Source organism: Bidens hawaiensis, unplaced genomic scaffold (genome assembly GCF_021521415.1).
Source record: "Bidens hawaiensis isolate Kalapana, Puna unplaced genomic scaffold, B.hawaiensis_p1.1 tig00028739_1, whole genome shotgun sequence".
NCBI lineage: Eukaryota > Viridiplantae > Streptophyta > Magnoliopsida > Asterales > Asteraceae > Bidens > Bidens hawaiensis.
Window position 1 is genome coordinate 95,869 of NW_027494703.1, and position 25,210 is coordinate 121,078.

General features: G+C 35.2%; 3 protein-coding genes across 3 annotated transcripts; 2 read left to right on the forward strand and 1 right to left on the reverse strand.

The window, feature by feature from the left end:
- The first annotated feature begins 14,617 nt into the window (after positions 1-14,617).
- On the forward strand, positions 14,618-16,718 carry LOC143577583 (proline transporter 2-like). Its single transcript, XM_077061374.1, has 6 exons — positions 14,618-14,937; positions 15,041-15,265; positions 15,590-15,684; positions 15,750-15,936; positions 16,404-16,528; positions 16,704-16,718. Exons 1-6 carry the CDS (start codon positions 14,823-14,825, stop codon positions 16,716-16,718), a joined length of 762 nt encoding a protein of 253 aa, XP_076917489.1. The 5' UTR covers positions 14,618-14,822.
- Positions 16,719-17,869: 1,151 nt separating this feature from the next.
- Positions 17,870-18,491, forward strand: LOC143577584 (protein MHF2 homolog; the record flags this gene model as incomplete). Its single annotated transcript, XM_077061375.1, has 4 exons — positions 17,870-17,920; positions 18,035-18,074; positions 18,152-18,205; positions 18,293-18,491. Coding segments are annotated over 4 exons (249 nt in total), but the record flags the coding sequence as incomplete, so codon positions are not given.
- Positions 18,492-18,613: 122 nt separating this feature from the next.
- Positions 18,614-23,149, reverse strand: LOC143577578 (protein SIEVE ELEMENT OCCLUSION B-like). Its single transcript, XM_077061369.1, has 7 exons — positions 22,874-23,149; positions 22,167-22,289; positions 21,463-21,911; positions 20,837-20,946; positions 20,595-20,737; positions 20,025-20,513; positions 18,614-19,398 (listed from the first exon to the last, which is right to left on the reverse strand). The coding sequence occupies exons 1-7, from the start codon at positions 23,081-23,083 to the stop codon at positions 18,781-18,783; spliced, it is 2,142 nt and encodes a 713-aa protein (XP_076917484.1). The 5' UTR covers positions 23,084-23,149; the 3' UTR covers positions 18,614-18,780.
- Positions 23,150-25,210: the final 2,061 nt, after the last annotated feature.

The following is a 25,210-nucleotide window of genomic DNA, read 5'->3' on the forward strand; positions in this document are numbered from 1 at the left end:
ACACACCAACGACCTTTTGGTTTACTCGAGCAATCACAGATTCCCGTTTGAAAATGGGAAGACATTGCTATAGACTTTATCACTGAACTACCAAATATCCAAAAAGGCAACGATAGTATTTGGGTGATCATCAATCGCTTAACCAAATCTGCTCATTTCATCCCAATCCACGAGAAGTATTGTGTCGAGCAGCTTGCTCAAATCTATGTTCGGGAAATTGTGTGCTGACACGGTTTACCATTGTCTATCATCTCCGATCACGATGCTCGTTTTACCTCTAATTTTTGGCGCTCACTTCAAGAAACCTTGGGAAAACATCTCGATCTTAGCAACGCTTATCATCCTCAAACGAACGGTCAATCCGAACGTACAATTCAAACACTCTAGGATATGCTACGAGCATGTGTTCTTGATTTCGGTGGGAATTGGGATACTCACATTCCTTTCATCGAGTTTTATTATAATAAAAGTTATCATTCTAGCATCAAGATGGCTCCTTTTGAAGCTCTTTACGGTTGTAAATGTCGTTCCCCGATTACGAAATCGGTGAAGCTCAAATCACGGGACCCGAAATGGTCCAAGAAGCCACAGACGTGATCGATCAAATCCGTAAGAACCTCCTAGCCGCTAGAAGTCGTCAAAAGAGTTACGCCGACAAACGGCGAAAACCGATCGAATTTATTGTTGACGATCTTGTCCTTCTAAAAGTATCTCCTTGCAAGGGGGTAGTCCGTTTCGGAAAGAAGGGTAAACTAGCTCCTCGTTGCGTTGGTCCTTTCAAAATTCTTGAACGTGTTGGGAAGGTAGCTTATCGACTCAAACTACCGGAATAACTTATCGGTGTTCATCTGACTTTTCATATTTCAAATCTTAAAAAGTGCTTAGCCGAGGGTAATCTCCATATACCTCTCGACGAAGTACATGTCGATGAGTTGATGATCATTGTTGAACGACTTGTTGAGATCATAGATCACAATGAGAAGAAAACCAAGCGTAGTCATATTCGGTTAGTCAAAGTTTGATGGGAATCACGGCGTGACGCAGAGTTTACTTGGGAACGAGAAGACACAATGAAGGAAAAGTATCCACACTTATTTGCATCATCGTCATCAACTTAATTTCGGGACGAAATTTCCTAAAGTAGGGGATACTGTGATATTTGTCAAATTCGGGTTATCTTGTATTTGTTTTTATGTTGTAAACCGACCCGATTTATATACCGAACATTTCAAATATATAAAATATCTGTTTTTATGTTACTAAATCATTCTTGTTTGTTCAATTTGAAAAACCCCTTTTACAGATTCGAAAACGCCTTTAAAACAATCAAATTACATCGAAAACGAACTTCCGGGACGCATAACAAACTACGCACGACGAGCTGGGCCAACCCACCCCACCCCAAACACGCCGCGCCGCGCGGCTAGGGCAGGGGACTGGTCGCGCGACGCCTAGTGGCATCTGCAACTTATTTTCGTTTTCCTTGTTGTTTTGTGCTTTGCTTGCTTGTTTAACCAACCTATTTGCATGCAAACATGAAAGAGAACCTTAGAAATAACCCTTGATCCTTACCCTATATATACTCACCCATCTCCTTCATTTTTACACTTGCTCTTACTCCAAATCCTGTCTCAATTCTTAAGATCTAAAGGTTGTTCTTGTTTTTCATATTCTTGGTAGTTTGACTTCCCAAGTCAAACTAACCATAGTTTTTCATTTTAATCAACTTGTTAATACTTGAAGCTTGTTATACAACATATATATAATATACACCTCTTTTTATCTTTGGTAGTCCCTTCCCCGGTCTCGATCGGTGGAGTGACGGACCTCGTAAGGCAACGCTACATGGGGGACTTTCGTGGTCCTTGATATATATATATATATATATATATACTTATATAACTTGTTTATACATATTAATCATGCTTAACTTCTGCTCATTTTATTTTTTATATCATATTTATGAAGTTCCATGGTTATGGATTTGAAGAGACTAGCCTCGGTTTAACCGTAAATAGCTCCAAACCATAAACCGAACTTGTTTACTAGTTTTGTTTAATAATTGTTTAAACATACTTTATGTTGGATTTAAGTTACTAAAATCATTTTTATAAGTTCTATGGTTATGGGTTTGTGAAATCTAACCTCGGTCTTAACCCGAAACAAGATCCGAACCGAAAACCGAACTTTTGTTTAAAGACTTTATTGTTAACTTTTTGTTTGTAAAACTAAAGTATCATCATTTATAAATTATTATACAAGTTCTTTGATATTTGGGCATGTGGCAACCATCTTTGAACTTATTGTGAGATGGAAACCGAACCAAACCGAACTAAATCGACTTTCACTCGCTTAAGACACACAAGTGTGTTTTTAGATATCAAGACTTGTATAAAACTTTAAAAATACTTTATAAACTGATTTTAATTATTTCTTAAATACTTGGAAATGTTGGATCCAACTTGATTTCATAACAAAGTTTGGACCGACTAAACCGAACACTTGCTTAACGTACGTTGTTATTTCTAAAACAATAAAACTACATACTTGGTTAAGTATTACTTGATTTTTATGAGTTCTCCATAACATTTAATATTTTGAAAAGTTGACTTCGGGTTTGACCAATTTTCAAGACCCGAACCAATAACCCGTACACTCGTTAAAACCCGTTTTATTATCTATTTTATAAAGGGACTTGCATTCTTGCATTTTACCCAGCTTATTACTTAACATAGGTTGAGTAAATTTAAGGCTAGATACTTTGACCCTGTTTCGACCAAACTTATATTTTAAAAGGACTATTGTTATAATTTCTTAAATAGTTACATTTTAAACCTTGAAATTTAATTGTTTACATTTCTAAACATTTATTTTATTTAAAGACTTTCAAGACAATTTTCCTAATACAAGACTTCTTTTATTTTAGGCTTCATTCGTTAAACCCGTCGTTCCGATTAAAATTCAAATCATCCATCTTTCAAGTTTATTACTTGAACGTGAGTACTTTCATACCCCTTTTTCCATCTTTCGTTTTGGGGGTGACATTGCATAGTTATTCAAATTAAATGCTTTATACTTGAGTCTTAAACCACAAACGTTATTGTATACTTTACTTAAATAAATGCTCGATTTGGTGTTCTATGCTTACATGCTTACATGCTAATGTGTCTACCGCTTTTGGAGGGTTGATTCATAAATCCGTGAACTATCTAGTATTCTCTTATAGCATGGCGTCGTTAATGTATTCTTATTAACGATCTCATTGGAAATCCGAATCTATTTGTTATTCTTTTATAGACGGTGCCGCTAATTTATTCTTATTAGCGACCTCATTATTATTCAAATTATTGCTTTTATTTATTGTTTCGTATACAAGTTGTGGCATTTCTTATTATATACATATTTGTCCAAACTATGAATTACTCACCAACCTTTGTGTTGATAAGCTTTGTTTTATACAATGTTACAGGTTTGCATTTAGGTTGATTCGAGATCGTGGAAGAAAACACTATCAAAGACCTTTAGGATATTAGTAAAATGAACAACATTTTATTTGATATATTTTGTTATGTTTATCGTATGAACAAGTATGTTATGTGACATTTTGTTGTTGTGAAATTAAATGAATTTTGTTAAATGTTGTCGCTTTAAATAGTGTCATGCGCTTATGGGCAATCCGTCGCATCCCGGCATGTTCCGCCGCCTTTGGTCGGGGTGTGACAGTTTCAATTCGATTCGATTAATTTCACTTCGATTCGATTCGTTTTCCTCCAAACGTATCGATTTTCTCTAGAACTCAATTCGAATATGTTTTTTCACGCCTATCCATTCTAATCACTTTCTTACATCCCGTTATGTCCGTTTTACTTATGAAACGAGTTATGTGCCATAACAACTTCATTTTCTTACTTTAACTTGGTCTGAACGTCACTAGTTCGTCCCGACTCATCCCAAACAACTTGTTTATTACAAAGTGTAAGTTTTTCTAACAACATGAGGTCCGATTCATCATCCTACTAAAGCGTTTGGCAAACTGACACAAAATACATGACCTTTAAACTATAAATGTACCTCTTATGGCTCGGTTTTGCTTTGGACTTGATTTAACACGTTAATCTAGGTTTTTTACTAGTTGTTTGGTGATGCTTGAACAAGAATCTGTCCTCTTTTGGCTCAGATTTGGATATGGATTTAAGGAGAGTGTTCGTGTGTGTTTTTTGAGTCTGTATGGAGGCAAATGTACAAATGAGGGTTTACGGTTTAGGGAGGTTTAAGGGTGTTTAAATACCCCTAAGGCCATCACCATCCCTTATTCCATATTTTATTGTCCAAGCTCACACTCAATTATTATTATTTAACTTAACTAAATAATAACACACTGTTAAATAAACGATATTCTTTTATTTATTATTATCAAAAGTAGAATGTTACACAAACATCCCTAGTTGAGAAGAGAGACCCTTTTGTTTTCTTTTATGATTATTTTAATTGGTTGTATTTTAATCAGCTATATCGTTGTACCATCAACATTAAGAACTTGTATACGAGTTAAGAAAAACACTAAAGTGCCCTTCAAGTTGAAAGAATTAATTGACAGAGTTTGTGACATGACGCAAAATTCCAACTTTTAGAAACCTTGAGAATGGTCGTAAGGACTTTTTAGATGGAAATGACAAAATTGAAGAAACCACATAGACAAAATTACAACCCACTCTAATTTTAATGTGGTTAAGTATGTGTAAAATACACATGCTACATACATGTATCCCCAAACTCCCTGTTTGCGGTGCGCGCATATAATGTATATATGTGTGAACGCTCGGGTGGGCAAAAGTGAAATTGCAAAAATTTTGACGTTATTTTACTAATCTTGTGAAAATAACGTTAAAAGTGGCGGAAAGTTAATTTGGCATCATGTGGTGGCGTTGATAGCCGAAAGACAAGAGTACTGTAACGGCCCGGTCCCGGTGCCCTACTTTGACGTCGGATTTACTCATAAACACAGTTCTCACAAATCAGAGTTAATTAGAACTTTTCGCGGAAACATTAACTTCAACTATTCATTACAAAACATTCAATATTTTCTTTAAAACCGTAACATAAAACATCATATTTAAATCATCGTTTCTTCCATCTTCAGATGCCAGCCCGTTCAATCCATGCCATGTGCCATCCTCATGTTAGCTCTTTAGCCTGATCACCTGCGCACATACTAAAAGTCAGCTACGCTGAGTGAGTTCTAGTTAATCAAGCAACTTACCATACAACCATTACATGCAATTATATACGTGTCCAAAGACATGTGGTCCTCTGTCTAACTTGTTCACCTTATCGCTTAACCTCTCCACTGCCCCTTACGTCCTAGCCACTTGTTTACGGAAGCACATAGAGGCTTGCCCTCCCACGTACTCACGTTATACCACTTAATTACGAAGGTACGTACAAGCTTACCCTACCACGCACTCACGTTATGCCACTTAATAACGAAGGCACGTATAGGCTTACCCTACCACGTACTATCGTTATGCCACTAACACCCTTACTAGACCCTTGCCACTTCTATCACACTCTACCTCTACTTGTCTACAACACACTTTCTGCCATTACATCATTTACATAATAACCAAGTTACATCATAACATTTACACACACTAATAACCACTTGGAGATCATTCCCTTGGCGGTACGCGCAATATCCGAAGATCATTCACACACCGACAGACATTCATTCATAACATTCTTACATACTATCACATCAATCATTATAGCATACACTTACAATTTAAGGTAAGTGTATTAACGTTCACATTGAGTATGCACACAGCCCCGAAAACATAACAAGGAAGTGGGGCTAGAAACTCACCTGAACTCGGTTACATTCATCGTTAATTGTTATTCCTTTCCTTAGTTGTGCGCGACTAACTATATAACAATTACACGTATCAGTTAACTATAACAACTTATATCGCGTTTCTAGTCTAGTTATAACCCTCAACGAACGGGGGTCCGGGGGTAGCGCCCCTGGCAGCGGGGTTCTAGGTGCGGCGGCCCCTAGCAGGGTCCAAGGGGCAGAGCCCCTAGCTGGGGTTGAGCTGCCAGGTCAGCTTGGGAAAATTTTATTTCCATTAACGGTCTTAACACATTTTTCATTAGAGTTCTTAACTATTATTTTATTGCTAACTCAAAAGTTCGAGGGCTTCTTTATTAATCCATTATATTATAAGTCTAGGGACCTTTCTGTCATTATTTCAAAGTCTAATTCGTTATCCAGCTCGTTAACGAAGGAGGCTCCTTGCCTCCTTCGTTATTTCTTAACGAATTGGCTTATATAACGAATTAATCCAGATAACGAATTGGTCTTATTAACGAACTGGCCTTCATAATAAATTGGTCTTAATGAACTGCTGCTAATTCGTTATTCCCCTTAACGAATGGTGTAACATCCTAAAATTTATAATGTTGAATAAAGAAAGTTACGTTTAGTGATTTCGCGTTATTAATTAATTAATATCGAGTAAAGAACGGATCATGGACTTAGATTAATTGAGATGGGTTAAATGAGAATGGGCCTTAGGTCCATGGGCTTTAAGAGATATAAATATCCCCTAAACCAAGCTAAAACCCTAAACCCTCATTTCATTTCCATCATAATCTCTACACACTCCAAACACACCCACACCATAAACGAGCAAGATCCGAGAGAGAGTAAACGATTAGTTGTGATTAAACAAGTTAAACGAGATCCAAACGAGCACAAAAGGTATGTTCTTGACCTTTAAAGTTTATGTTTTATTGAATGTCCTTAAGCTTAAAGATCCAAGCTTTATAGTTTATACGGGATATATATATACGAACGAAATGGTTAAGGAACGTTAGTGGGTGATGTCGAACCATAACAAGGGTATTAAAATCGCCAAAATGCGTGATAAAAACCAAACCCGTAGCGAACTGGGCAACTTCGCCTGCGAACTGGGCAACTTCGCCTTCAAAACGGTAACTTCGCCTTCAAAGGTTAACTTCGCCTTCAAGGCTTAACTTCGCCTACGGCCAAGTTCGCCTAACTGGTAACTTCGCCTAAGGCCAAGTTCGCCTAACTGGTAACTTCGCCTAAGGCCAAGTTCGCCTAACTGATAACTTCGCCTAAAGCTAAGTTCGCTTAAGGTTTAACTTAGCCTAAAGTTAAGTTCGCTTAAGGTTTAACTTCGCCTAAAGTTAAGTTCGCTTAGAAAATAAATTAAAAACCTAATGGAAAATGTGTTAAGACAGTTAATGTAAATAAAATTTTTCCAAGCTGACCTGGCAGCTCGACCCCAGCCAGGGGCTCTGCCCCTTGGACCCTGCTAGGGGCTGCCGCCCTTAGACCCCGCTGCCAGGGGCGCTGCCCCCGGACCCCTGTTCGTTGTGGGTACTAGTTAAGACTAGAAAGATGATATGAGAAGTGATAGTTAATTGATACGTATACTTGTTATATAGTCAGCCGTGCACAACTGAAGAAAGGGATTACGATTAACGGTGAACGTAACCGTGTTCAGGTGAGTTTCTAGCCCCATTTATGTGTTATGTTTTCGGGGCTGTGTGCATACTCGATATGTTTGTTAATACGCTTATCCTAAGAGATAAGTGTATGCCTTATGTGAATAATGTGATATGTATGAATGATTGCTTGACGGTACGTGAACGATCTTCGGATATTGCACGTACTGTCAGGTTGTAACGCTAAGTATAAGGTAAGTATGATATGTATGCTTATGTGTATGAATGTGATAAAGTTAATAAAAGCAGGAAAGGATGGATGTACGGTAACGAAGAGGGAATCGAACCCTACTAATATTCGAGAACTAGGGAACCGAACCCTACTAATATTCGAGGAAAGAGGGAACCGAGCCCTAATAATACTCGAGGAAAGAGGGTACAGAGCCCTAATAATACTCGAGGAAGGAGGGTACCGAGCCCTAATAATACTCGAGGAAGGAGGGTACCGAGCCCTAATAATACTTGAGGAATGTAGGGCGTAATGCTCTTTATAACGTAAGATATGAAAGTAAGTTAATACAAAAGAAAGTATGAAAGTATGAAAGTATGAATGGAAGAATATAAGTTTATGTGTATTGCATAGTGTATGATTAACTAGAACTCACTCAGCGTAGCTGACTTTTAGTATGCACGCAGGTGAGTAGGATGAGGCAGCTCGCTTGAGGAGACACGTGATACTGAATAAGAGGCTGGCATCGGAAGACTCAAGACGTTTAAGTTTAATGTTTCGTTTATTTTGAAAGACAAAATGATGTTTTAAGACAAGACGTATTTTGTTATGAAATGTTTTATGAAAGCTTTTATATTCCGCGAATGTTTTAATTAACTCTGATATTTAGAACTGCGATTATGAGTAAATCCAACACGAAAGTAGGGCTACCGGTAACGGGGCCTTACAAATGGTCATGGCGAATTAGTGTTACTTCGTTATTTCCCCCTTAACGAATCAATGCTAGTTCGTCATCCCCCCCTTAACGAATCACTGCTAGTTCGTCATCCCCCCGTTAACGAATTACTGCTAGTTCGTCATTTCCTTGCTAACGAATTAGGGTTAGGTTAGAGAATATCAGAAACATTCTCTGACATTCCCTTACCTCGTACACCTTTTCTGGCGCCGCCATCGCTGTAAAAAACGAGCGGTGGCCGGAAAAACGTATTTTCGCACCGTTTTCACCGTTTTTCGTCCCGTTCGATCCAGATCTGAGCTAGGGTGACCCCTAAGCTCATCTTTTGACCGGTTTATACCCGATTCCATCCGGATCTTGTGACTTTAACGGTTGAGGGTGTCGGCTCGTCGTTTCGCGACTATATCTAGCGGGTTTGGATCCGTACAATATCATACTATCATTACCTCGGGTCGGGATCGATTCTTCTTCTTGGTTTCTGTTAGAGAAAGAGAGAAATATGGGAGATAGCTTAAGTGTGTGTTTTGGATGGTGTATGGAATATGTAAAAAATGAATGGATTAATGGGTAATTATGGTTTATATATCATAGGTAGTGGGCTTAAGCCCACGACCTTTCCTTTAATAACCCAAGTCCATTACTCATAAGACTTAACCCAACACAAGCTCATCTCATAACATCAAATATTATTATTATATTAACCGAGCGAAAAACGGAATGTTACAGGTACGTGCACCAATTGGCCGGGGGTCTCACCGAAAGCAATTTCTCTATCCCTATGAGGTAGAGGTAAGGTTGTATACTTCTTACCCTCCTCAGACCCTACCATAACTTTGTTATTGGTAGGATATACTGAGTACGATGACGATGACATACATGTAACCCCAATTACTTTCTTCATATGAGTAAACTAGTTATGTCAATCAAATTATAGCTTTGGTGTTTCATTGTGATTTATACATATATGCAAACAAGAATGGTTTACTTATATCCCTATGATGTATTTTACCTCTGTGTATATGTATGTTTTCCTCCTTATTACATTCTATAATCTGTTACAAGAATCATAAGCGTCTAGTATATACTTTTTTTTATTTTATGAGGTGAGACGACCTTTGAGGATGATATCATCCAATATTAGAGATAAATTTTTATATTATATAGAAAAGTATATAAACTTGATTATAAAATCTGTAGTTAAAAAATAAGTATATTCATGTAATAGAATAACCAAGTTGTAAACTTCTTCCTTCATTCACATGTTTTCTGGCTTCACTCTACATGTATAAAAAGTAAATAAAATTGGGTAAATAAGTATGGAGAGAGACCAAAGATTGGTAATGTTGCTACAAAATAATTTTGTGGTGTCACTGAAATAATGAATATCTTCTATGAATCCTAAGATGGAGTCTTTGATTCCCCAAGCAAGACACGAAATAAAGAAAAACTAATAGAGAATTTAAAACGTCACTACCAAAAAACTGGACGATTCCTGGCCAAAGAATTTGTCGGAAAAGTGAGCTTCCAACAAAAATAATTTGCATGGAAAATGCTCGTGAGAAAATGATTTCCTACGATTTTCCTCTGCCTTTTTCTACAAAATTGAGGAACGGATCTGTCCAACAATTTTACAATAAAGGCAACTTCTTTATTACAGTACTTTTTATTACTAATGGTAATGATAAATTTTATATATGAATGACGTTTATTAAAAAAAAATTATAACAATAATACAAATAATAATATTATGATAATGTTAATATTTATTATTTAACTTTGGACAATAGCATAATATTTAAGATAATAAAAGTAAATTAATGGGCCAAGTTATTATACAAAAGGGAACAAAAATGAGAAGGATGAGAAGCCATAATTAGTTGGCATGCGTCATGTAGGGGCCAAAGGAAAAATGGTATAACACATTTTCTCTTTCCACATGCAAGTCACATTTTAATTCCCAATTATTTTTAAACGGCTATAACTTTTTCATATGATATTTTAAAAAAAAATAAATTTCACCATAATAACAAGCGTTTTTTTACCTTTAATATGAGTATAATTTTGTTATATAAGAATAAAAAATAATTTACGTCATTGTGTCTTTTTACGTCATTGTGTCTTTGTGTTTGTTATTGTATTTTTCGCTATTGTGTCTTCCATCTGATCATTGTGTTTTTTTAAAATACTAATAACACCGTTGTGCAATAGTATATATATATATATATATATATATACATATATGGGAAGGTTCATGTACATTTTAATCTTAACATGAGAACGTAGGAAATAATACCAATTTATAAAAAAAATGAGAACGTAAGAAACAAATCAACTACAATACCAATCTACATAAACAATGATTTATAATAACAAATAAAAGAACCTAAAAATTACAATAAAAGAATCAAAATCAAGAACAAAATAATAACAACAAATACTAACAAATACTTATAACAGCAAAAGAAAACATCTAATAATAACAACAAAATAATATCAGCAAATACTTATAAAGTCTCATAATCGAAAATTAGCAAATACGAACAAAAAGTAACATCAAACACCTATAAAAATAAACCTAATAATAACAACAAATTGGTTCTCACCGTTTTCATGCTAAGAGTAAAATATATTTGATCATGTTTCTATATATATATATAATGAGAAATTCTAGCAAATTATCTAATACATAAAACACAATGATGAATGTATATTACACAATAACCTGAAACGTAAAACACAATAATGAATACATATAACAACATAATGGCCTGAATCGTAAGACACAATGGTAAATGCATATAACAACACAATGGCCTGAAACGTAAGACACAATGGTAAATGCATATAACACAATGGCCTGAAACGTAAGACACAATGATAAATGCATATAACACAATGGCCTGAAACGTAAGACACAATGGTAAATTCGTATAACACAATGGCCTGAAACATAAGATACAATACAATGGCCTGAAACGTAAGACACGGTGGTAAATACGTATAACACAATGGCCTGAAACATAAGACACAATGGTAAATGCGTATAACACACTGGCCTAAAACGTAAGACACAATGGTAAATACGTATAACACAATGGCCTGAAACGTAAGACACAATGGTAAATGCGTATAACACAATGGCCTGAAACGTAAGACACAATGGTAAATACGTATAACACAATGGCCTGAAACGTAAGACACAATGGTAAATGCGTATAACACAATGACCTGAAACGTAAGACACAATGGTAAATACGTATAACACAATGGCCTGAAACGTAAGACACAATGTTAAATACGTATAACACAATGACCTGAAACATAAAACACAATGGAATCTATATATTACACAATGCCTTGAACGTAATACACAAACAACATAATACTCTTTTTCTCAAATTAAGTGAATATTGATCACAATGACTAAAACACAAAGATAAGTATAAAGACAAACAAAGACACAATGAAGCACAAAAGACACAATGACGTAATCTTTGTGTTAATTTTTATCTTTCATATGAGTATCAATTGAAAAACACAATGATCGAAATATATAACACAATGCATAGAAAAACCCAATTAAAAACACAATGAACAACCTAATAACACAATATAAAAAAACCCACCAACTTTTTTTTTATTTTTATATAACAATATGATATTCATATTAAAGATAAAAAAACGCTTGTTATTATGGTAAAATTTTTTTTTTAAAAAAATGTCGTATGAAAAAGTTATAGACGTTTTAAAATGATAGAGGAATTGACATGTGTCTTGCATGTTGAGAGAGAATGTCTTCATAAGTGGGTTATTATCTTCATGCCCTTCTCATCTATTTTTATTCAATTTTTATTCTTGAATTTATCTCCATCATCCAAATCTAAGATCAATGGATTAGATTCCTTCTCACCATTCTCATTTTTGTTGTCCTTTGTATTTTAACTTTACCCTAACTTTTAATATCTATATTATAATATTTCAAAATATAATATTTCCTGAAGAAATAGTTGGAAGTATAATTAATAAACGTATATACTGACAAAGGTTTGTCGTAATTTAGCACAGGGCGGATCCAGTGTTCGGCCAGGGGGAGCGTTTGCACCAACTCAAGTCCATAGTTTCCTTTATAAATTTGTAATATATTAGGTCTAACGACCTAAGTGACCCATACAAAAAACTTTTAGTGACCAATTCTTAACTCTTTTAGTGCCCCATACTTAACTTTTTAAATTTTAACCCAAAATTTTTAAGCCCAAATTTAATTTTGTTATAACAATAATAATTAAGCCCATATTACTTAATTGCTCAAGCACTTTAATTGAAAATTTGGAATTAGTGGGATGCGAACAGCTTACGGTGATACGGCTTCACATGTTGATGTTGACACTGGTTATAGACCCAAAAAACAAAGGTACACAATCACCAATCAACATTATTATATTTTTTATTGTTTCCACAGTGTTGTCGATACGTAAAGTCAAGAATTCGGTAATCGTTTTAAAGAGATTAACACGGATTTACTTCAAACAATGTTGGCTTTCAATCCGTATGATTCATTTTCCAAGTTTGATGCATTAAAGTTAATGAGATTGTGTGAGTTCTATCCATATGATTTTGATAATGTGGACAAAATTGTTCTTGCATCTCAACTTGGTTTGTACATTGATAGTGTGCGAAAAGATGAAAGATTTGCTAATCTGAAAGGTATTACGGATCTTGCTAAAGGTATGGTGGAAACAAGGAAACATATTTCTTTTCATTTGGTTTATCGATTATTAAAGTTAACATTAGTTTTGTCTATTGCGACCGTAATGGTTGAGAGATGTTTTTCGGAAATGAAGATCATAAAGACAAATTTACTTAATCGAATTGGTGAAGATTTTTGAATGCTTGCGTAATTTGTAGTGTTGAAAAAGAAGCATCTTTATGTGTTACGAATGAAACTGTAATTAACCGTTTTTAAAAGATCAACTCATGTAGAGGTCAATTGTAATAGGTATTTTGTTTATCTTTAATGAAATTTATTGTTTACATTTCTATACGTAGTTTGTTTAATGTAAATTTTTTACTCAACCCGTTTTGGTTTGACCCGACCCATTTTGGTTTGACTTGTTTTAGTTTGAATTGACTTGTTCTAGGTTAAACTTTTTTTTTCACCCACTGGCTAAATTTTCTGGACCCACCATTTTAGCAACGTTTTTTTTGATGGAATAACGTGTCGTTGCTATTTTATTGTAACATTGTGGCACAATTATGGTTTATTTATTGGACTGTAAGTGGACTGAACAACCACCAGGTGAGACATTATTCATGTTCGTCTGTTAAGCTTTTGTCGGACAAACAAACGGTTCACAAACACCCTACCGAACGAAAATTCGTGTCCGTGTCCGTTCATTAAGAAATTAAGTTTGTCAGTGTCCGCTCACTAGTATTGTAAACGGACGCTAACGGATACTAATGGGCAACCGAACACTAACGGACGCTAATGGACAAACAAACACCAGTGGACACTAATGAATGTTAATGAACAAACAAACACGAACATATCAAAATACTTGACATAAACACTAATGAACATTACACCATATGATATCCAAAAATACTTAAACTTAACATAGTAACCAAAACACATAATCATATCAAAATAATGTTTTGGTGTTCGAAATCCACAAACTTCAAGTGTTTCACGAGAAGCAATCTTCAATTTCTTCATTCTTCAAGGAATTTAAATTGACACACACACACACACACTATTAAACAGACGTTATCAGACGGACATTACCAGACGTTCACGAACACTATTGAACGAACGAAACCTTTGTCTGTATTCGTCCGTTAAGCTTACCGAACAAAACTTTTTGTCCGTGTCCGGTTCATATAGTAAACAGACGAACATAAACGAACTTTCTATCATACGAACAACCGATATACCCCGAACGTCTGGTTAATCAATTATTTATGTTTGTTGGAGATTTGTTGAAAATATATGAGGTAAGAAATCAGTTCAAAATTTTCATAGAAAAATGGCGTATTTTCTAGTAGAATCAACTGATTTGTATTGCACTTTAGCATTATATATCGTTTTATATTGGCAGGGTAATTTATCACAAGCCAAAATATAAATCGCCGTTCACAACAACACCACAAAAAAAAAATTATAAATCAAAAGGAGGCACCTACACCGGTTAAATTCAACAATATTTTAATCAAAGAAACATTAACGGTCAAAATCATCTAGTCTTTTAGTCACCGGGGAAACCAAATTACTAATTAAATAATAATTGGCAGGCCTAAGTAAAAAATCAACCTTAAATTCATAACTTTCTACAACTACCTACCATAATGGTTCTTACATTTTCTGAATCTTGAATTTTGTTTATAACAATGGACTCAGAAGCAAACAGCGCCGGCAGATCACTACAAGTCGAACCCACAAGTCCACTAAAAGGCGGTCCTGGTCCAGTTAAAGATCTAGAATCGGCCCACACCATCGACCATGGTCATGTTCACTTAGCCATAGAGTTATATACTTATATTATCAATTATTTCATTTGTGTTCATTAATGAATAGTCATGAATATCCATTCACTTGTACATTGCAGACTCGTTTGGTCAAGTTGGTTTACTGCTAATAACAAGTTTCAACTGTGGATACATATTAAGCTTTTCAAACCTGATGTTGGTGCCTCTAGGATGGACCTGGGGCATTACTAGCTTGATAGTTGTGGGGCTATTTACGGCCTACGCTAACTGGCTCTTATCTGAATTTCATTTTGTCGATGGAAAACGTTTTATTAGATACCGAGATCTTATGGGCTATCTTTTTGGTTAGTTATTTCTGTCCATTCTTACGGTGGATTGTCACACAACTTTGAACTTAAACTAAAATTATGTCACACAACTTTGAACTTAAACTAAAATTATGTCCTTTTGCTAGTATGAGTTTGTGAACAATAAATGGATGAGCTCCATTTAGTAAAATAAACTTCACCCATTCCCCTCCTAAACAATATTAATATTTTCTAATACTTTGACCAATTTGAGATAAAAATGCAATTTTAAAGTTAGAGGTTTGAAATTATTGTCACTTATACTTGAACCAACTACCTTAATATTAATATTTTCTAATAGTATGTTTTCAACTTGTAAAGGGAGGGAAATGTATTATGTAACCTGGGTTCTTCAGTTTTCGATCCTTCTTCTCGGGAACATGGGGTTCTTACTTCTTGGAGGGAAAGCCCTTAAGGTATTATCACTGTGATTAATTTGAAACAATGCTTGGTCAAACGTAACGGTAGTTAATGGTTGCAGGAAATCAATTCAGAATTTAGTGATTCACCTTTGAGACTACAATGTTTCATAGTGATAACCGGTGTTGCCTACTTTGTATTCGCACTTTTGGTTCCTACGTTGTCATCAATGAGAAGATGGTTAGGAATTTCTGTGGTTCTAACCTTCACTTATATTATGATTCTTCTTGTGGTACTATTTCGAGATGGTAGGTGTCATCTTTTTTGCTATGTAAGGAGTCTAGTGTAAATTCTTAACTAGTTTTCAAGGTTGGGTAATCCCTAAAAACTACTAAAGGAACTTTAAGCTCAACCTAACATGACCCAAACAAAAAAAAAACCACATATATAGTGTTAACCTGAACCCTTTGCCTACTTTATCAGATCTACTTTGATCATTTGGATTTCCTTAAACGAGACGTTTAGCTTCCTACACTACGATGAAATTCAGGAAGTATATATAATGGGTGTGTCTAAACGCACCCCCTTTACATACCCCCCTTGTGAGAGAGATAATTGGGGTTTACCCACAAGTTTGTGAGAAGGGCGTACGTTTAGTAGCACCCTAAATAAAGTCCTACCTAAGTTAAATGTTAGCCTTTTGGTTACAAGTGTACATTTTATTATGTTAATGTTTGATGCTCTTTTGGATTGCTATGTTGATATTCTCTTAAAGGAAGATCAAACAAAGACAGAAATTATGACATTAGCGGAAGCAACTTCTCCAAAGTGATGAACGGTTTTGGTGCGATATCAGCCATTATTGTTTGCAACACAAGTGGTATACTACCAGAACTACAGGTAAACATATATCCATATTAAAAGGTGATTTTGAGATAACACTAACTCTTATAAATGTGTAAAGACATGTTCGCTTGTATAAGCGAACAATCCATTCTTACGGTGGATTGTCTTTATTTACCGACGTATCCAAATTATAAAGTTTTAATACATAATACAAATTCAAGCTATACAGGTGCATAATAATTAGACACAACAAAATTAAAAATTGACTATAAAACAACAAAAATAAAGGAAAAAGCCCTTACCAAGAATCGATCCTGCGTGGAAGTGGTATAAAGAACCAGGACATAACAGTAAATTAAAACACCACGCCGGCATACACAGATGTTTTATATATATATATATATATATATATATTTAATATTCAATTATGTAAATATATAATATCTAAAATTATTAAACGGAGGTCTTAATTTTTTGGTGGGCCTCAAGCATTAGCTTTAGCCAACTCCACTATTGGGCTGGCCTTGGGGTCAAGATGGGGTTTGAGAAATATTAGGGTTGTTTAGATGAGCTTTTAAATCTTAATTATTTGCTTATTTCAAAAACGTTTTTGCTTTTCAAAAATCAAATAAGCATGTTTGAAAAGCTCACCCCCTAGTTTGGGTCATAATATGTCATTTATAAAAAAACATCAATTTGGTCCTAGTCAAAATAAGTTTCGGTCAAAATGAAGTTGGATTGAAATGAATCGTTTTAGAAAGAAAATACAAATTTAATTTCACCTGTTAGTGTTTTGAAAACTCAACATATCTTTTAGCCGGTCATTTTATTGATCATACTAGTTGAAATGATGTTAAACTTAAATATATAACTAGTAATTTAAAATTTTATAAGTTCAAAAAATATATTGGTTTAAAATCCAGAAATTTCTTATTGCATTTATCATCTCAAGTGGCGCAAAGACGTGAAGAACAAATGCTATTATTTTGGCAAAATCTTGACACAAATATTTTCCAAACGAAAATAAAAACAAAAAGATATGGGGTTGAGAGGCTCGAGCTCTCGACCTCAGGATCACTCTATTGCTCAGATACTCATGAGTTATCTTAATATTACCCGTAAAGTCGTTTCTGTTAATTGTTTATTAACCGATTCATTAAGATCCATCGTTGTGCTCCCATGGAGACCAATTTCGATCAGGTAGAATAGAACCCTAACCTCATTACCATACATTTTGTGATGTTTTGATCAGTTCTTCTTAATGTATATATGAAACTAACAGGATGTGATTAATGCAATATTCAAATTCGTTTGGAGCAAGAAGGCAATCGGTAATTACTAATTAATAATAACTTCTTCATTCATTTACTGCATTTTGCACTTACTCAACTCAATTCCGTTTCTGATCGCGCGAAGATTGAAGACGCCGATACTTCCAAGGCTGAGGTCAAACACATCCAATTTCTTACCTATTATTATTATTATTATTATTATTATTATTATTATTATTATCTCTTATTATTATTGCTTTTAAGTAACTGATTCCATTTTGCATTGCAGGAACGACCAGGAACCTCGAAGAAGAACCGGCATACTTCCGGTAACCATAAACCCTAATTAATATCTTCTAGCTGTTGATGTGACTTCAAATTACAATCTACTGTTGGTGCACTGCAGCTAATCCGAATGCTGTGAGGCTAAGTTGTAAATTACTTAGGCTATTTGTTACTGGTACATTATTGGAGAGATTATCACATTTTAACCACTATTTGTTGTTTCATTTTCTTATGAAGGTTATTTTTATTGTTGTTAATGCAGAAGCGGTCCAACGAGCTGCTACTATTGCCGAAGCTGAAGGTGGAGACAAGATTGAAGTGACGCACCTTGAAAGAGTACTTCCTCAGTTACTTCTAGATTTTTAAGGTACTACCGAATGCGAGCTTGTTATATTTTATGATTTGCAGTCTTGATACAATAGTACTTGTCATTGCATCTTTTGTTGGAGTGTTCTTTTACAGTAGTTTTTGATATAATGGTGCATATAGTGGGATAATATTAGAATGTCATGCACTTCTTTAAACTTAATAAAGGGAAAGCAAGCTGCTACCAGTCTTGTACATTGAGTAGAAATAAGAAATTAAGAATAAATAGCACACTGTTAATACTTATTTAAAACAATGAACCAGTGTTACATATGTAGCATCACCTCCTCACTGGTCCAAATACTGAAACAGAAACAAGTCAACAGCTAACAAACAAACATGATTTAAAACTTAATTGGAACAACAACTGAATGATCAATCTCCTTAATCGGTACAACAACGGTACATTAAGAATTTCTCCATAGTCCGACCGCATTCTGAACAAACCACCACCTCGGGAATCCCACCACTAATCCCAGGAAGTATGAGCCGGTTGCAATGGTGAGGTGTATGCAGTTTACTCAAGTAGGTGTTTAAAGCCGGGACAAAACCGTTCTCCTGGGCATCTCCTTTCCAATTATCGTACTCAGTTAAACTCGTTATCGCCAATTCCGAATTTGCCCTCGCTATCTCGCTTGATCCTTTGCATATCAAAGCCCACCCTTTATCGCTCCCATCAAAGCTCATCATGGTCATAACCTCTTTCATGATCGGGTCGTCTTCAAAACTTTTTCCTTGATGAATCTTGGAGTACAACATGCTTTCAAGGCGGGTCCAAAAGTACCACACGGATGTGGGGTCAGGCCACGTGTGACTTAGTTTCTCTGCACTGATTGCTGTACCTATATTCCTTATTCTCTCTTTGTTTCCACTTTTTCCCACATAAACCATCTCCAATGGGATACCTGCGGTTTTAGCAGTTTTTGATAATATCGTTGTAAATTTCCTGATCCATTCTAGATCATCTCCCCCATATAAGCATATGCATTTGTCTTCATCAATCTAGCAATGTACATTAGTTAATATGATTAATTTAGGGTTGTAAACGAACCAAACATTCAGCGAACCATTCAGCTAATAAACGAGTGGACCTTAACAAGGAGTTTGTTCGATTAATTAAATGAGTGGACATGATAAAATGCCGCATTTGTTCCTTTATGTTCGTGCACATTTGATATTGTGTTTGTATAAGTTTGTTTGTTTATGTTTGTTCACTAAAGGCCTTTTATATTTTGTATTTTCTAGTTTTTTTATCCAAACATTTAAACTTTTTTATATTTTTTAATTTTATTATTTTACTAACTTAACTCACTAGCCCTAAGTTCGCTTCTCTCACAATCTCGGTTTCCTCTCATTTTTAAATTAATATATTTTTGCTTCTGTTTATTTGTGTTCGTTTGAAAAGTTAACGGACACAAACAAATCCATTTCCTTAACGAACAAACACGAATATGAAATTTGGTACAGTTATTTGCTCGTGAACTGTCCATTTGTCTGATAAAAGCTTAACGAACGAAAACGAACAAGGCCTCGTTCGGTTTGGTTCTGTTCGCTTCGTTTACAGCTCTAATGATTATTAATTTTAACTAAACTAATAAAGTGCAACTAAGTAAAGTAAATTAACTTACCCAACGTAGTATATATTGGTCAATGTGGTCAACCAATAACTCTAGTTTCCAAGATTCTTCCTTCCATAACGCGTCCTCTTTCATGCTAGTAAAAGGATAAGCAACATTCCTCCAAATCCAGACCATGTGGAATGCGTTTAATGATGTCACGCGCCCCTGTGGATCTAACGCGACCAAAATTGGTTTTTTTTCAAAATGCCACACTTGTTTGATGTACTTGATGACAGCTGGCTCTAGCAATGTAGGATGATGCAACATATGCCATGTCATCATTGATTGAAGCTGCTCAAGCTTGTGTTGATGTGATTGTGAATCATTCCATGTCCTCAGATTGTCCACAACCGGGACCCACACGACTTCATAATGAAGATCTGGTTGGATTCTAGAGTCTTTGTAGATATGAGTGAGAACTAGAATCTCTTCATGGGAGATATCTAGGTCTGATATTAATAGTAACACAGTCTTTCTCCTTAACACATCAACATTAACCTGTTTTAATCAATTAGTTAGTTGATGAATTCTAATTGAAGATCTAAATTCTAAATTAATAAAGGGTATTCAAAACTAAACCCTTGTTTTTGTTGAGCCATCAAGAAGTGGATGGATGTCATCCTTGGCACAAAACAAAGCCTTGAGAATCTTCAGGTTGTCTAAGTGAGGCACTTCAAAGATTCGCACGAGCATGAGATAATATTCATCATGTTGCTTCTCCTCTGTAGCAACATAATGTATGAACATTAACTCATTTTTTTTAGTATTTTTAGGACAATTATAATCTAAAAGTTAAAACTACAAAAAAAAATGTAATTAACCTATGTGTTGCATGCAAAGAAGGAGTAGTCCTTTAAGGTGCTCATGAATATTCTGAACCTTGTGAGCCAAGCTTGAAAGTTCCCATGCCTCAGAGGTAGCCGAGATGTGCCTGCATTTATGCTTTTATCATATAATGCATGATATGTTGCTCATAATTTTCACATATATTGCTTTAAATTTACGTTTGCACAACAAAAAATTACAAATTTATATAAAACAATTACATTCTTATAGTAAAATCTTATGTTAGTTTCCTTTTTAGTTTTATATTTTGGCAGAAGCTACCCAACCAATTTAATTTATTACATAAAATACATTTTAGAAAAATAAAAGATTTAAACAAGTTCACGGGGTTGACCTGAAACTGATCTGAACCCGTTTATGCCAAACCCATGAATTTCTTGTTAGGTTCGTGTCGTGTCAGAAATTCACACCTCTAGTTATAGGATATGGTGTTTGAATGTGTTTTTGTTGTTTAAAGCTTTAATAATCGGATAAATACACATTGTTGTGAAGACTGATGGGTGTAAAAGCCCCTCAAATTAGGTTAAAAGAAGGGTAATTTGGTCATTTAACTTTAGCTCTTGATAATAAAAAACTAAAGAGAGAAATTTATAAAACTTACTCGTAATTCATGCCTAAAAGGCTTGTTAGCTGAGAAACACAAGCCACCATACTCTTGATGGCCCAATAAACTGCAGTGGGAGCATGAGTCAAAGCTGTTGACTTTGGTGGTATGTCATCTTGGAGATACTGATAAGGCAAGTTCTTGAATGCAATGATACATTTGGTGACATCCAACATAACCTTAATAAGGTTATTAACAGCATCAAACCGAGGTTTGATTGATTTGTAATGTTCCATGATGTTTGGCAACTGTTTAAGCAACGCTACCGATTTAGCAAGCGGATTGGTGGCGAATAGTTGAGCCACGAGCCAAAACTCTCCAAAGTTTACCGCAAACGCTGCTAATGAGATTACCACTTTGGCTTCCCATGGGTAGCTCGATAATATGTTGAGAATTGCCATTGTTGATGCATGCGCGTCTAGTCCACCTGAGCACTTGCAAGAAAACTGCCAATAAAAGTATTAAGTAGTCTTGTTACTAGAAAGAAGAAATAGTGGTTTCAAGGATGTTTAGAGAAGTTGCACTATTTCAATAATCATTTAAGAGGTTTCTGGTTTCTATTCATAAGTATTAAACTTTGGTTAACTTAACAAACCGTTTGGGCAGGATAAAACATAACCTGAATCGACCCAATATTTAGTAAACGGGCTGGAATCGCTACAATTAATTATCAATATATTGTAATTTACATACATACTAACCTCACAAGAAATTTTATGGATGACATGAGCCAATCCATCCGGGAACCCATCAAAATCTTCAAAGCTAGAGAAATCAGCCTTCTCTTCTCCAACCAATGCATCAATATGCCCATTTTGTATGCCCTACAGTCATAATAGATAAATTCTTTTTTTTCTTAAATAAAGTGGCTTAGGTGGTTGTATGCATAAAACATACACATCTGGGAACTTTCAACCGGATTGACTTGTTCTTTCTGTTTGACCTAGGGGTGACAATTTTTGACACAACACAAAATAATCATGTTTTAGGTTGGCATATGTAACCTGTTTTTTAAGTGGGTCGTGTTTGAGTTGACCTATTTAATTTAACGGGCTGTGTTTGGGTTGAATTGTTTAACCTATTTAGTTAAACAGGTCGACCCACCAACTTATTTATGACCCGTTTAACCCATCTTTCACAACTCACTAGTCCGATTAAAATGTTTACAACTTCAATATTAGATAAATGGTAAAACGGGTTGTGTTCGGATACACAAGGTTAAGTTTGTGCGCGATAGAGTTGATGTTTTTGACACAAATAAAACATACATGTCACATTCGGGTTGAACAATTTAATCTGTCAACCCGACAAGATTGACACCCCTAATCTGACCTGTTGCAGATCAAACAGGTCAAATTGCCACTTTTACAAAAAAAAAAAGCATCTAAGATGAATAAAATTTACATACATTAATAACCCCATCAATGTTTGCGGGAATGGCCCGTCGGAGCGTTTCTTCAATGATACTAAGAATGGGCCCCAACTCAACATCACGCCCATCGGGTGAGTGGGTCCCAACAACTTGCTTCATCATTGCATTGTCATCAGTGGAACTGAACATTCGGCGGTCCTTCTTAACCGCATCCTTCTTGACAACCATCTGCTGTTGCTGCTGCATTTTTGGGCTGCTGACTCAGACCGTTTGGGCTCAAAGCAAGTGATAAGCTTGGTGTGTGGTTTTATGATTACGCTATGCGTAGGCAATATATAATGATGTAAAAAGATGGGGAATATTTGAAAGTGACAATTGGATTAAGTACCTTACTTGCATGTAGGTGTTAACCCTCAAAAGTAAAGCCTATGTTTCTCTGGATAAGCATTTTGAAACTGGGGGCCCCTATACAGTTAAGCCATGTTTAGGATTCTCTTATGCTGGTGTTTCTACTTAGGATAGAATAAATGACTATTAGATTCATAAAATTAGAGTGAACTTTTGGATGCTGTGATGACATCATGGGTGTGATGACATCATGGCGTGGCGGAGTGGGTGTGTCTGCGTGTTAGGTAATGAGTCAAAATGTTTTAGTACGGGTTGGGTTGACCCGGCCCACAAACTGTTTTTGATTCTCTATTTCTGATTTTCTTATTAATAATCTCGATGTGTAAAATATGATTGCAAAACTACCTGCACCTTTGTCATGGATGTGGCTTGAACCAACTTTGACATGTTAGTTGTAAAACACTAAAACATGACTCAAATTGACACACTTGTTATTAAATGGGTCGAAGTTGTCATGGAATACACAAACAAACATGTAACTCGACATTCTTGTCTCGCCACTATATACCCAACTCCGTGTAAGTACTTTTCAATTTCGAAGAACCTGTTAATCCCATGGTCTAGACCTAATTAAGTCTGTCAAACCTGTTTCTTGACCTTATGATTATCGGTGTAAAAAGGTTGTTTCCAATCTCCATGTTAAAGGTAGATCCACATTCTCACTCATGTATGTATACATTTGCCGGGTGTGATGTTTTAATAATATGGGTGGGTCTATCCGACGTAATTCGACCCATTTTGAGTTGTGGCAAGCTCTTAAAATTTTATTGTCACCAAACTAAACATGCATATCAAAGTAACCGTGTTAATCCAAGTTTTTTTTTGAACGGAACATATTGGATAAGTTGGCAATTGCAATCCTTGGTAATTCTATGGTATGGTATACATAAACCCTTGAAACTGATCAAACAACAGGAATCAAAACAAACCAACTACTTTGAACAATGTAAAATTTTATACCGGTTCATTTATGGTTTTGTTTTGACGGTCCAACCAACATTTTTGTACTTGAAGCTAACCGTATAAATCTCACTGACCATTTAATTTTTTTTTTAAATATATTCAGTTATGTTTGTGTGTTATATTCAGTGTTTACTTTTTGATACAAAGTTACAAACTAACAAAAAATATGCTCGGACCATAAAAAAAGAATCTCGAACATCTAAAATCAGCTAGTTTGGATAGTTAGCAGTCCAAATTTTCTTTTAAATTTAATTTTACCAAAAATCAGTTGAACATTTATATAAGTTTATTTTAACTCTTTCTTTCCTCTATAATATTACCAATTCAGCATCGACAGGATCAAGAAGCTTGAAAAAAACCGGCGAGATGTCATGTCCAATCAAATGGTCCGGTTTAGACCATGTGTAGTCATAAAGCTCCACTATCAGGGGTTATGCGCCACGTGACGCCCAGTCAGAGTTATGGTTTTGTACAAAAACAGGCTGTAGTCATAACTCTCCACTACCAGGGGTTATGCGCCACGTGGCGCCCAGTCATTATAAATTTTATTTGTTTTTTTAAATACTAAATCATTTAAATAAATTAACATAAAATTAAAAATTACATTAAACTTCCAAATAAAAAATACATTAAACTAAATTAAAAAGAAAAATCAAATTAAAATAAAAAAACATAAATAATACTAATAAAACTAAAACTCATTTATATTTTTCTAAAATTTTCACTCGTCGATTGGCTTTTAGAGATTGGACTATCGGGTCGTCTTCGGATAGCTCGTTTGATAAAATCTCGATGTCTTTGTCCATCTCATTCCTTCGAAGTAGGTCGACTGCGTCCAAATTTACTTGAAGTCGTTGGGTTCCAAGTTGGTGTAAATCTTGGAGTCGAGAGTTCATTAATTGGAATTGGCTTTCCAATTCGGGATTCGAACCCGTTGCCGACGACGAACCGGCCCCTTTCCCCTTTCCTTTGCCTTTGGTTCTTCTACCCCCCCGGCCGAGG

Bases quoted from the DNA above. Each gene is read 5' to 3' on its own strand.
- LOC143577583 (XM_077061374.1), top strand. From the start codon at position 14,823: ATGGACTCAGAAGCAAACAGCGCCGGCAGATCACTACAAGTCGAACCC. The intron at 14,938-15,040 runs GTCATGTTCACT...TGTACATTGCAG, and splicing joins GGCCCACACCATCGACCATG to ACTCGTTTGGTCAAGTTGGT. The intron at 15,937-16,403 runs GTAGGTGTCATC...ATTCTCTTAAAG, and splicing joins TGTGGTACTATTTCGAGATG to GAAGATCAAACAAAGACAGA.
- LOC143577578 (XM_077061369.1), bottom strand. From the start codon at position 23,083: ATGCAGCAGCAACAGCAGATGGTTGTCAAGAAGGATGCGGTTAAGAAG. The intron at 22,290-22,873 runs GTATGTAAATTT...TTATGACTGTAG, and splicing joins ACATTGATGGGGTTATTAAT to GGCATACAAAATGGGCATAT. The intron at 20,947-21,462 runs GTAAGTTTTATA...GCATAAATGCAG, and splicing joins CTTTTAGGCATGAATTACGA to GCACATCTCGGCTACCTCTG.